Raw genomic sequence first — 13,161 nt, 5'->3', positions numbered from 1 at the left:
GGGAGATCCGGCACCACTGAGGGAAAATTGGTGACTGGGTGGGGTTAATGTCCACAAGAGAAAGTGGCTAGAACCCAGGTGGACTGGACTGTACGAAGTGAGGGAGGTTACTTCACACTCAGTCCAGGTCAAAGGTAAATCAGGCGCACCTTGGCACCACCTCACACATTGCACTCCAGCCCCAATCCCTTCTAGAACACTGACAGAAGTCAGAGCTGATTTAAACAGCTTAAATTCGATTCCAAATTAAGACATTTCTGACTCAGGTGATGCGGAATCAAACTCCGCCTCCCCTGATAAAGGAACCTCGCCCAGTTAGAGGGATATTTCTCCCTCCCTGGGCAAGGCTAGGGATATCTGGCCCCTTATTTGTGATATTCCTACTGATATTTGGGGTGTCCCTGGGCACTTTCACATGGTTAATAGAATAACTATAACCGGATCCCCATGGATGTATGTCACGGACACTCTAGTCTAACTAGATAATAATAGATTAAAAAAATTAAAAAAATTAAAAATTTGGAAAACAATAGTTAAAATAAGGAACTAACATTGCTCAAATTGAGAAGGTTGAATAAGAGTGGGTGGAGAGCTGTGCAGAGAATGGACAGAAGATGGCAGTATTGCAGCACCCAATGGTCTCCCAGCCGACGGGGGGGCCTGGTTGAATGCTGGTGACATAATTTTGTTTTTTGGAGTAAACATTAAGGTTAAGGGTTTCCGTGTACCCAGAGATAAGATATCTTAAAAGAATACACTCATATGGGAATAGGAGTTTTACTTTCTGAGTTTTATTTAGGCAAGGGACTTTGAGAAGATAAAGGGTTCTTTTGGTATGTCTAGATATGGAACACGAATGTAGGTGTAACATTTTGACCTGTTTTCTGTTTCCATTGCATTTTCCGGCGACTTGATCACTCGCGGGGAAATGTAGTGAGAATAATGAGATTGTGTCATTTGGGATACTAGTTTTGAGGTAAATTGATTATAATAGAGTTTATAACTCTTGACCATAAGGTAAGCATTTGTATTGGCCATTAGAAGATAGAGATAGGTTAATTAAGGTTATGTTAGGACTTTAAAGATTGACACTATAAGACCTGTTGTTATTTTTAAATCCATGCAGATAAAGTCAAAACAGTGAGACACTTAGTTAATATTGTAAAGGAACACATAGAAAAAGGCAGACAGATGGGTCTACCCCGCACTGTTGAGACCTTGAAGGTTTGAGAGCAGAGTGGGGAGGGTGGACCAGGAAATGAGCAAGGTAGGCTGTGAAATAAGATAGGAGAGAAAGGGGTTAACATATATAAGCAGCACAGATACATTTCAAAGTAGATAAGTCACTTGACAGAGAATTGGAAAAGAATAGATATGAATGTACGCCCAAGGGAGAATTGGATATGCGGGGAATAAAAGGGACGTTCCTAGAATATGATGTACTAAGTTATTATTTAGAGTAGGTAAGGTTGATACCTGGCCAGAGCCAGGTATCAAACGAAGGAGGGTACATTGTGGACTAGGAAAGGATGGGGCCTATTGGATAATAAACTTATTTAAAATTAAACATTTATAGCTAAAAAAAAAAAAATTAGGCATAGAAGTTAAATATATAATCAGAAAGAACAAATGAGGAACTGTTTGTTAACCAAACCTGTATGTCCAAGAGTTTATACATTGCAGGTGAATTAAGGGAGAAGGTGAATCACTCGACCTGGGGGCATATCGCACTTGGAGGGTGAGACACACTGACACTGCCGAATGATCACAGAGTTAAGGAGAAGAACCGTTGCTAATAGAGCTCGGGGATCAACTCCTTAATGAAGAATTCCCTGCCCCCGACCTTTCCTCACTGTGTTCGTTCATAGAAGTGAAAGTGTTGCTTGATCTCTGGCTGATGATGTGTTCTCTGGGAGAGGGTGGGGTTTTACAGGACTGCTTGTAGTCCTGAGCTGTCTGATCAGGATACGATGGGGATGTTACCATCGCAGTGCTGCCAGAACCACCACCAGTTCCAACGGACCAGGGTTCAGCCGGCCTCCTCCACCACTTCAAGACCAAGTCCCACGCCATCACCTAAGCTCTCCAATCTGGTACAGATAATAAATATAAAAGACATCTCAGATAGTGAACATTTGGGGACTGAAACTGGTTATGAGGAAAGGGAGAATATGTGGTTGGCCTACAAAACACTTAATAGAAAGGACTGTGTCGTATGTGGACATGCCAGACCTATTCTGGCTGCTCACCCATTTGTCCTAAGTAATGGGGAAGGTTGGATGTGCATATTGGAAAAGTTCAAGCCAAATTCAACCCTGTGTAAAACTCTGAGTCTTGTGTTCCCAGTGGTCCCTCCCCAGAAGGTACCGTGGGGAGTTAAGGCATATGGGGGATATAACAGCTGTATCACTGGTACAGGTAGAGGTATAGACTATGGAAGGCTCCCTGCTACTACCTGCATCACTAATACCACTAGGAACTAGGGGTGTTGCTGATGTATGGTGGATGTGTGGACCTGCCAGGCGGTTGACCCCATTTTTGAAAGGAAATTGTCGTTGCTCATGTGTTTTGGCCAGTCTGATACCACCATTGCCTATTATTATAGCTAATCAACTTCTGGGAGCTACACAGGACACAGAGGCTTGGGACCAACCCAGGAGACGGCAGAAACGTGACGCTCCTTGGTCCGAGGGTACAGATAACATGCACACCAACCTGTTGGGGGTCCCAATAGGGGTCCCCCACGAATTCCAGACATTAACCAGGAATGATGGCCTGTGGCATCTGATGCCCATCATTGGCCCAGCTATTGTTGATGCTAAAACAAAAGGTCTGGATCAATTATATCTACTATAATTAATGATGATTTGTTAAACACACACACAGGACTTACAGGGATGGCTGAACAATTGGATGCTACCTCACAAACCAGTAGACACAATAGACTAACACTGGACATAAGTCTGGCCAACTAGGGAGGTGTAACAGTGTTGCACGTTTGTTCCTAACAATATTAGTCCGGATGGGAGCATTTCAAAAGCTCTGAGTGGGTTGGCAAGGTTATCAGTGGAGATGAAGGGTCTTGCAGGTGTGGAGGAGAGTGGACTGTTCCCCTGGCTGGGTGGTTGTTTTGGTAAGTACACTGCAATGATGATTACTGGATTTCTGACACTAGTTGTTGTTTTTCATTTCTGTGTTGCCTGTATCGTACCTTGTTTGAAGAAGTTTGTTACAGATGTGTAAGGGGCCTCTGGTATGATGCCGCTGCTTGATGCTCCAGTTGGAGAGGCTGATACGAAAACGAGCTTCCGCAGGAGAGTGGGCTGACAGAGGAGGACCCTTGGTTTGCTGTAGATGATGTTGTTGAATGAATAAAAAGTGATGTTTGTCCTCCCTGTTGTGAAGGTTTGAAGTTCCCGGGTGGCGACGAGCCCACCTGGTACAGGTTGTATAGAGGGATGGACCGGAGGGTTTAACATATTCTCGTTTTTTGGTTTACTAATGTGTGGTTGGCCACTCCAGGTGTAGTTATTGGAGTGGTCTCCTTTTTGGTCCTTGCTCAGTTACGACTCAACTTACATTGATGCTATTGGTGTCCCTAGGGGGTGCCAGATGAATATAAACTGGTGGACCAAGTGACAGCTGGGTTTGAATCATCATTTTGTTGGTGGTGTACAGTTAATAAAAATGTGGACAGAATTAACTACATTCATTTTAATGTCCAGAAACTGGGCAATTGGACTCAACAAGGCTTCGAGGCGGTCCATGGACAATTGGCAGCTACGTCCCTGATGGCATTTCAAAATAGAATCGCGGTTGATATGTTATTGGCTGAACGGGGGGGGGTCTGTGCAATGTTTGGTGAACAGTGTTGTACTTTCATTCCCAATAACACAGCTACGGATGGGAGTCTGACTGTAGCATTGGAGGGACTTCGTACCCTTAATGGTAAGATGAAACAGCATACTGGAGTGGACACTACTATGTGGGACTCATGGATGGATGCTTTTGGTAAATATAAGACGCTGGTTTCCTCCATCCTAGTATCAATTTCTGTTTTTGCGGCCATTCTTGTACTTTGTGGATGCTGTTGCATTCCATGTGCGCGCACGCTTGCTAGTCGTGTTATAACTGCCGCTATAGACCCTAATCAGGAAAGGGCCCAAATGTTCCCATTGCTTGATGATGGGGAAGCTGGACCTGTCTATCTATTTGAGGACTAAGATACTTTTATGTCACGTCTCTTGTGAGACGTGAAGAGAGGGAATTAAAAATTTGTCTTCTGACAAATTTTATCCTTTAGTTTTGTCTTTTTATACTTTTATGTCACGTCTCTTGTGAGACGTGAAGAGAGGGAATTAAAAATTTGTCTTCTGACAAATTTTATCCTTTAGTTTTGTCTTTTTATATACTTTTATGTCACGTCTCTTGTGAGACGTGAAGAGGGGGATTTGTAAGAAATTGTATTAGATATTGGTAACTTGTTTTAACAACTTCTCAACATTAGCTATAGTTGACACAACATACACACCCCCTCTTTCTCTTGGACATATGCTGGACTCATTAGACATATACACGACACCCACAACTCCCCTCCCCCATGACAATCACACAGACACACACAACTCATGCTTGGAGCTCAGGACAAAGAACTATCTCAGGAACCAATGGAACGTGGACACCAGGCCTGTTCAGGACTACCCAAGACCCAGATCGACCAATCGGAAGGCCAGACTCGCAGATCTACCTACTTTGCTTGTTGTCTATATAATACTGGACAATTCTTGAAACTATCTCTTTTCCGGACGATTCAATAAGAATCAGACAGAAAGAGCCTTGCTGCAAGATTTTACTAAGATATCTTTACATGTAATTAAACGGCCTTATTATAAAATTATCCACCTCGTCCTATTGTCTCCTCTTGTTCTCCTGTCAACAGTAAACGTTTTACTAACACTAGCCGATATCTAAATGGAATAATCTTATCTTGTGGTTCAACTAAAGTTTAAAGCCGGATTCAAGGAGAATGTCTATGGATTTACTTGGATTTGTTCGTCAAGGAGACGGAGCAGGCATGGAATTCCTATTGCTCTATGTGCTAGTCTGGAAAATGAAAGTTCCCGCCTCCGGTAGGTTGATCAGGGGAAATTCTCTATACAGCTTTCCCTTTCCCAATTCCACATAAAACTACTTAACACAGCCAAGATGTTCAAACTCATCTGGAAAACTAATAGCGAAACGAACTGCTATTTACAATGTATACAATGCAGAGTTGGACGTGTATTTTTCTTATTATTTGCAGTATGCAGAGCGTGTGTCATTGCTGTGACTGGATACGACACCACTACGGCCACTTGAGCGCAGAATACCTTTCACTGCTGGACCAGATGGTGAGTTATCAGCACACTGTAAGAGGAGACTGAATGCATGTATTAAGGACAGCAAAACAACCAAGTAAAGTAGTCATATGTTTCATGTTTAGCCTTTTTGTTAGAAGACTGTTAGCCTATTTTTGAATATACATACTAAAAGGGCGCTAAGGCTATAATGACAGAGATCAAGAGACGCTATCTACATTATGCCTACTGTACTTGCAGTTTAAGCTATACTTTATGTCTGTCTTGATTGGTCTTGAAGTATTTGACACGTGACTTAACATACTATATTGATTGTTTTCCAGGGAGGAGATATCACAAAGCAGGATGCCCCAGTCTTTTTCCCAACATCACTTTACAGACACATAGATGATGCTGAGGTAAAGACTAGAAATGTGACTTATCGTGTTCTGATATGCTTTGGTATGGCGGTCTTGACCCAATGTTATATTGATGCCATAACGAAAGCCTATACTGTTTCTAATCTTCTTTTTATATCTTCCTGTGTAGTTTGAGGACAAAGTCAGATTCCTGAAAGAGACCATCTATCAAATCACAAAACTGTTTGATGGGAATATGAAATCTGTCACATGGGACAAGAAAAACCTGGACGATTTCCTCAACATTCTAGAACGCCAATTGGAGAACCTTAATTCCTGTGTAAGTAACAGGTCTATTTAAAGTATAATCCCTGTTTAGGTCAGGGCTCTCCAGCCCCGTTCATGGAGAGTTACCTTCCTGTAGGTTTTCGCTCCAACCCCAGTTGTAACTAACCTGATTCAGTTTATCAACCAGCTAATTAATCAGGTGTGGTAGATTAGGGTTGGAGTGAAAACCTACAGGAAGGTAGTTCTCCAGGAACATTGTTGGAGAGTCCTGGTTTAGGTGTAGCCTACTAACTCTACAAGTGGAGAAATCTACGTTTAAAGTATTCAACCCCTTGACTTCTTCCACATTTTGTTACGTCAGAGAGATTAAAGTAGATGTCACGTGTCAAAATATTGATTGATGACCCTAAGTCCAGCTGTCAAAATAATGATTGATGACCCTATGGCCTGCTGACGTGTGCAAGCCCAGGGTTTCCTGTCCTGACCCCCCTTTTGGTTTGTTCTCAGGGCTTAGAGTGTGTAAAAGCGTTTTATGCTGTTTTTGAATTTGTCATGCTGTTTGATGTCATGTGTCCTGTTGGGGGCCCGGGGTGGTTGGGGGTGTGTGTGCTGAACATTTCAAAGAGTAAGGCCTATTTTATAGCTTATAGCCCTCCGGGGTTGTTGTCTAGGAAACACTAATGTCAGGGGCTTTGCAACAGCCGTATAAAGCCCCGGAACAATCCCTGTTTAAGACTGTACATGATAACCCCCCTGAATATTAAACAAAAATGCCACCTATGCCAATTTTCGGGATGTTATGCTCGGCTTGTCATGAACCCAGTGACCAAAGCCTTGAAGAAGTTCTGTGTGAAGCTCCAGAATGTTTTAAAGGATTTTTGGGTACGAGTGATGGCCATATTTCTTACATATTCCACCCGGAGGATTCTACGGTAAAGATATTCACAGACAGTGGCCCCAAACCCTTGTATCAGGCAAAACCTGGTAGTTTTTCTCCTGCTCTGGGGATGAGAGAATGGCTAAAGATCAGGCTGGCGCTCTGTAAAATTGAACAGGCTCTGAGTGGTAAACATGTGCCCGGCTATGCGTTGGAAGAACAGGTCTTCGGGGGGAGGGATCTGAAGGCTCTAAGAATCGCTTCAATGGACTATAGCCCTGACAACAAAGTGACAATTTTAGCCTGTGAAGTTTATGATGCTGGTAATGCTACAAAGTCTGTCAATTCTCCAGTAGCTTCCAGAGCATGCAAAGATGTAAACTTTTTTATTCCTGTGTTTAGTTTTAAATGGTTGGATTATCCGATTTTCATAACCCTTATGAATAAGCTGGACAGTCTCTTCAAAAATCGCGAACAGTTAAAGCGCTGGCCTAGGCTGTCCTTGAGACATAGTCACGACCAAAAGGCCCGACGTAGGATCTACCCCTGGAGTGAAAACTTACGCAGTTTTGATGAACCTTGCAAGAGATCCCGGCATTTTGAGGGTGAAGAATTAGACACGGACAATGGGGGGTGGTTGCACCAGATCCCTGGATCTGTAAGAAAGGCATCGTAAAAGACCATAATTATGAACGGTTATAAAATGTATGTACTAAATATTTTGAATGAAATAAATGGTTTTAAAAGCAGAATCTCACCATGTCATGAACTCGTTAGTTTGTTCACTCTTAGCTCAGTCTGTCCCTGAGGAAAAAAAACTTTCGGAAAAAGCCATGTGCGAGCGTGTGTGTGCTTGCGTGTGCTGGAGTGTATGTGCGTTTCAAAACAAAGAAAACGGGGGGCGGGGTGTGTGTTCATAAATGGCTATGCGTCAGCGCTCAAGGCTCTCTCTCTCTCTCGCTAGTCTTTGTCTTACGGCCACTTACGAATCATTAACAACATGTCAAAACATAATTTATGTTTTAGGGTCTAAAACAGAGGCTGTAGGGTTTAAAAAAGTAAATCAGTCCCTCTTTGTCTAGAACTCCCAACCCCCAGCATCGAGGTGCTAGCACACCGGTTAGTGTGTAGAATAGCCTAGGGGGTAATAAGGTTTAACCACACAAATCCCTTTGTTTGAACCAAATAACTTAGGAGTTAAATATAGCTGGGTCTAGTCCTAAAAAAAAACGTCAACCCGATGCTATGTGAAATCATACAGTACTTTCTCTAGGTAGTGGGGGACAAACTCTATTGACAACCGCGACCCTGTTAGCAGCGTTTTAGTTCAGATGCAAACAGCACCTACAGAAACCCCAAGAATCGTTATCGGCCTGACCCTTTAAAATAGCATCTAGGAAAAACTCCTAATGGATCTTTCTGAAGGTGAGTTCTTGAAATAAATATATATTTATATTAGATTTGTCTGTTGTGTGGAATTGTTTGAACATTATGTATGTTATAGCAATATTAAACATGCATTAGGGCATGTATTCTTAACGTATAACATGTCAATATTATATAAAGGGATTAGAGCTTTAATATTGTCGAATGTTTTATAGATTCTGAAGCATTCACGCAGATACTCCGAGGTATAACTGAGCTCGAACCGGCCATAGGGTCTCCGGAACAAATTGCCTGCATCCCAACGCCGTCCCATTATTGTAAACGTGAGTCCAAGAATTCCATACATAACCATATTTATAACTTAAAAAACAAAAAGTGTGGGCATCTTATATTAAAAGCTATTTTTATGTGTTTACAGCGGACATAAAGCCTAGAAGGTTAAAGGATGCCATAAGGAGCCTGAACGGTTTCTGCGAAACATATGACTACGAGCCCATGCAACCATACTCCCAGGAGGTTTTTACACACAAGCCGCGAACAGAGGCTTTAAACGGCAGGTCAACTCCCCTGGGACAGGCCAACGGTGCGCCCCATATTTCTAAACACCAACGGACAATCAGTGCCCAGATCCACAGTTCCGCTTCACCCGAGCAATTCACGAGACCGCGTTCCAAGGACAAGGTATGAATCAATTATATATTATTATTATTTATATATATTATTATTTTATTATTTATATATTTTTTTATGCCTGAATATGTTAAAACAGGGCCTAATGCTGTTTTTTTTTCAGGCTCACCAGCTACAGACCAGGCAGATGCTGTAATTCGGGTTGCCCAAAGACATGTTCCAGAGTTTTCCGAGCTTCTTCAGAACAGCCCTCGTCAAAAAAGCCGAGGTATTTAATTAATGTATTGTTAATATATAGGCTTATATCTGAAATGTATTTGACATTTTTATCTAACATATTTTAGGGTTAATAACCTATTTTTGTATGTATTATTTTTATTTCAGACTCCTCCCCGGCTTATAAAGACATCGAAGAAGCTACACATCTAGACCCCGAGGAGGCGCCAAAGACCCCAGTCAAGAGAACATCGAAACCTGATGATTTCAAAGTTTTTAATGACATTTCTGAGGTAGACGATTTGATGTTTTGTGAAGTGGCCAACCTTCTTGAATCGGCCAATTCTGGGGGGCAACGCAACAGCCGATTCTGAAATAGACCAAGCCAGGTTTTTCAAGGCTTTACTCAGGGTTTAAGATCACGAAAGGCTTACTTCAACGACGTATGTGTATTCTACTAGAGCATCAATACAGTCGGATGTGTCATTTGGCGTAGAGAGCTTCCCCGTATGTTAAAAAACAGTAGGGTTAAAACAAGCAATACCGCCGTTAAAAAACACATCTGTAAACACAAGAACACACATCCTTAATTAGACAAATGGCGCCACTATAGACCTAAGCGAGACAATTGAAAACCTCTTAGCCCAAATCCCTACAGAGCTCCAAGATATAATAACCATATGAATGATTCGGGGATAATTGACATAATGACATATAGATGAAAACCTATTATCCCAGATTCCCGCCGAAAATCATAGAAATTATTATCGTATGAATGAGTCAGGGCCTTCCGATGAAAACAGGTTATCACAGATACCCGAATCAATCATATCTCTAATTACCCAGATGAACGAGAGCACCGAGGTTTAATTCTGAACCACATACACTTCTAAGCCAGCCTTTAACACCCAGATCCGAAGAGTCTGAAACCCAATACGATGTTTTGAACAGCTGGACAAATGTCTAGCAAATCTGGAGGGGAAGGTCTTGATCGCAGTGTACAGAACGAGAGCCCTAGGTTTAATTCTGCACCACCTACACCTCTAAGCCGCCTTTAACACCATGTCCGAAGAGTCTGAAACCCAATACGATGTTTTTGAACAGTTGGACAATTGTCTAGCAAATCAGGAGGGGGATGGTCTTGATCGCAGTGTACATGTTTTGTATCGAAATAAATTCCACAAATATGAGGTCGACAGTTTTTCAATTTCGCATGGGGGGTCAGATGGAATATGCTGTGTTTTACGTAATGCTTATGGACACTTTGAATGAACTGTTAGATAGGGTTAGAGATTATAGCGAACCAAGGGATCTCTTACAGTTGGAAATTTGTGGAGACAGTCTGCAGAGCGTGTATCGCTTATTTTACAGAATGGTGAAGCAGATCTTGAACAATTTGTTAACCTGCTAGAACGCCTTGTTCAGTTAAATTTAAACGTGCTAGCAGATAGGACCCTCGAACTTGTAGTACAATTAATACGTCAACCCCTAGGTGGCGGGGGTCAGAGAAGGAAACTCGATAGCCTAATGCAGTCCGAAATCATAAGCAATAAAAGGGCCACCTCATAATCGTTCCCAATCCTGGTAATAAGCTATGCTTTGCCTAGGTTTGGCCACTTACTCAGCCCAGGATGTACAGAGCGCGCAGCGTTACAGAAAGCTCAAGAGCTACAAAAGGCTGTGGGTCGTCGTCGTATACAGGATGCTGTGGCTTTCTCGGACATAGGCAAATTTGAAAACTTTCTGAATATCAAGATTGTGGTTTTGTACCACAGTAGGGCTAATGACGCTCTCTTGAAGTTCCAAAATATACAAGAGCCACATCCTAAGACTATGTACTTTTATGTGCAAAATGAGCATTACTATGCGTAACTAACATCACAGCTTTTTTAGGCGCCCCATATGTTTGTTCCGCCTGTCATACCGGCTACACACGCCTGGGGGGGCACTCGTGCGTGCTATAACTGTTCAGTATGTCTGGATAAACAATGCCCTATGCAACCGCTAAACTTGACACCCTGTGAGGATTGTCACCGCACATGTCGCTCGGTTTACTGTTACGAAAAACACAAAACTGAAAAACTGGCCCCCCAAGGCCTGTAAATCTGTAAGCAGTTGTGACATTAACAAGAAATGTCCAAAATGTCATTGCAATTACAACCTTAAAATAGACAGCCCTAAACCCCATGTTTGTGGAATTCTACATTGCCCCATCTGTAAAGGGCCTTTGAAAAGCAAGACGCAGAAGTGGTTCAAGAAGTACCACATGAGTGTTACATTCAGCCCTTGGCTGAAGATGAACATACAGAGAAATATGTTTTTTATGATTTTGAGACAAATCAGCAATCAGGGGTTCACTTGCTATTTTTGTATCTACCATGACTTTCACCGGTGAAAAGTGGTCGGCCGAGGGGCCCAATTGTGCCGGCTCTTCTAAAACATTTTAGAAAGGCCAGTACAGAAACTTCACGTTTATAGCTCACAATGCGCGAGCCTATGACTCCTATCTGCTTCTGAACCCTTTGATTCAGCAAGCGTTGCGCCCAGTGTCATAGCTCAAGGGAGTAAAATATTATGTTTTGTTGACCCCGCCTTCAAACAGAGATACATTGACACAGCTTAAGCTTCTTACCCATGAGATTGGCTCAAATGCCAGAGGCCTTGGGTTTTGAAAACTCTGTCAAAGGCTATTTCCCCACTTCTTCACATCTGAGGAGAATCCATTATATAGGCTCTATCCATCCCCGAAATGTACGGGTGTGATCAAATGTCTCCCAAAGAGCGTGAGAAATTCATGACGTGGTACGAGACAGTAAGACATGGAACTTTTGATTTTCATAAAGAGATGGAATCATACTGTGACAATGACGTTGTTATACTTCGTGAAGGATGCCTCAGATTCAGAGAAGAGGTAATCAAAGATGCGGGCATTGACCCCTGGAGCTGTACAACTATTGCATCCGCGTGCATGAAAACCTATCGTACACACTATCTAACTCCAGCATCTATAGCTATCCCATCGCCAGAAACTACCGACGCCAATTCAAGTCCTAATCTAGTGGTTCCATTCAATGGTTGGAGTACTTGGCCCAGGATAAAGATATTTTTATCCAACATGCTTTGAATCGGGGTGAGAAGGCGTTTGGGCCTACCATGTAGATGGATACACACAGATTGACGGGGTTGAGACAGTGTATGAGTACAACGGTTGTTTCTTCACGGTTGTAAATTATGCTTTGTCCCCCAGGCCCTGTGTGTCCTAACCCAAAAGACTTTTGGGGAAATGTACCAGAGTTTCAAGACAAACTGAATTCTTTAAAGGCTACTTACGGGGAAAGTTGTGGTTTTGTGGGAGCACGAATGGACAGCCCTCAAAAAGGCGGATCCTAGTGTTAAGGCCTTCCTTACCCAAATAGACCCTCCAGAGCCCCTGGAACCGCGACAGGCCTGTTTGGAGGACGGACCAATGCTTTGACATTGCGTTATATAGCTCAACCCGACGAGACAATAGGCTATGTAGATTTACATCCCTATATCCTCATGTAATGAGTTCCTCATGCTATCCTATAGGGCATCCTGAAATTATTCACAGCGACTTTGACATACCTCAAAATTATTTTGGTTTAATCAAAGCGACTGTCTACCCTCCTAGGGGGTTGTTATAACTGTGTTGCCTTACAAGGGGTCTAAAGGAAAACTTTTCTTTCCCCTTTGTCGCACATGCTGTGAAAACAACAACCAGGAAAAACCATGTGATCACTCAGATCAAGAAAGAGCCCTGACCGGTGTATGGGTCACCGTTGAATTCTCTAAGGCTTAGAGAAGGGGTATCGTGTGGCCAAAATCTTTGAAGTGTGGAACTTTTCCAGGAAATCAGACACACTTTTTAAAGAGTACATCAAGACCTTCTTGAGATGCAAGCAGATGGCTTCAGGTATCCTGCATCGGTCACAGATCAAGAGAGTAAAGACAAGTACATTCAAGACTACCATGACAGAGAAGGCATACTTCTTGACCCTGACAGAATAGAGGTCAACAAAACCAAAAGAAATGTTTCGAAATTGTACTT

At 42.5% G+C, this 13,161-nt stretch overlaps 1 protein-coding gene across 1 annotated transcript; it reads left to right on the top strand.

Annotated features, from left to right (window-relative positions):
- Window positions 1-4,966: 4,966 nt before the first annotated feature.
- On the top strand, window positions 4,967-9,305 carry LOC120041385 (interferon a3-like). Its single transcript, XM_038986339.1, has 6 exons — window positions 4,967-5,129; window positions 5,303-5,390; window positions 5,681-5,755; window positions 5,886-6,039; window positions 8,665-8,927; window positions 9,261-9,305. Exons 2-6 carry the CDS (start codon window positions 5,304-5,306, stop codon window positions 9,303-9,305), a joined length of 624 nt encoding a protein of 207 aa, XP_038842267.1. The 5' UTR covers window positions 4,967-5,129; window position 5,303.
- The last annotated feature ends 3,856 nt before the right edge of the window (window positions 9,306-13,161 follow it).

The sequence above is a fragment of the Salvelinus namaycush genome, unplaced genomic scaffold (assembly GCF_016432855.1).
Source record: "Salvelinus namaycush isolate Seneca unplaced genomic scaffold, SaNama_1.0 Scaffold456, whole genome shotgun sequence".
Classification (NCBI taxonomy): Eukaryota; Metazoa; Chordata; class Actinopteri; order Salmoniformes; family Salmonidae; genus Salvelinus; species Salvelinus namaycush.
Note: the sequence above shows the minus strand (reverse complement) of the source record. Positions and strands in the feature narration are given on the sequence as shown.

Bases quoted from the DNA above. Each gene is read 5' to 3' on its own strand.
- LOC120041385 (XM_038986339.1), top strand. From the start codon at position 5,304: ATGCAGAGCGTGTGTCATTGCTGTGACTGGATACGACACCACTACGGC. The intron at 5,391-5,680 runs GTGAGTTATCAG...ATTGTTTTCCAG, and splicing joins TTTCACTGCTGGACCAGATG to GGAGGAGATATCACAAAGCA. The intron at 8,928-9,260 runs GTATGAATCAAT...TTTTTATTTCAG, and splicing joins GACCGCGTTCCAAGGACAAG to ACTCCTCCCCGGCTTATAAA.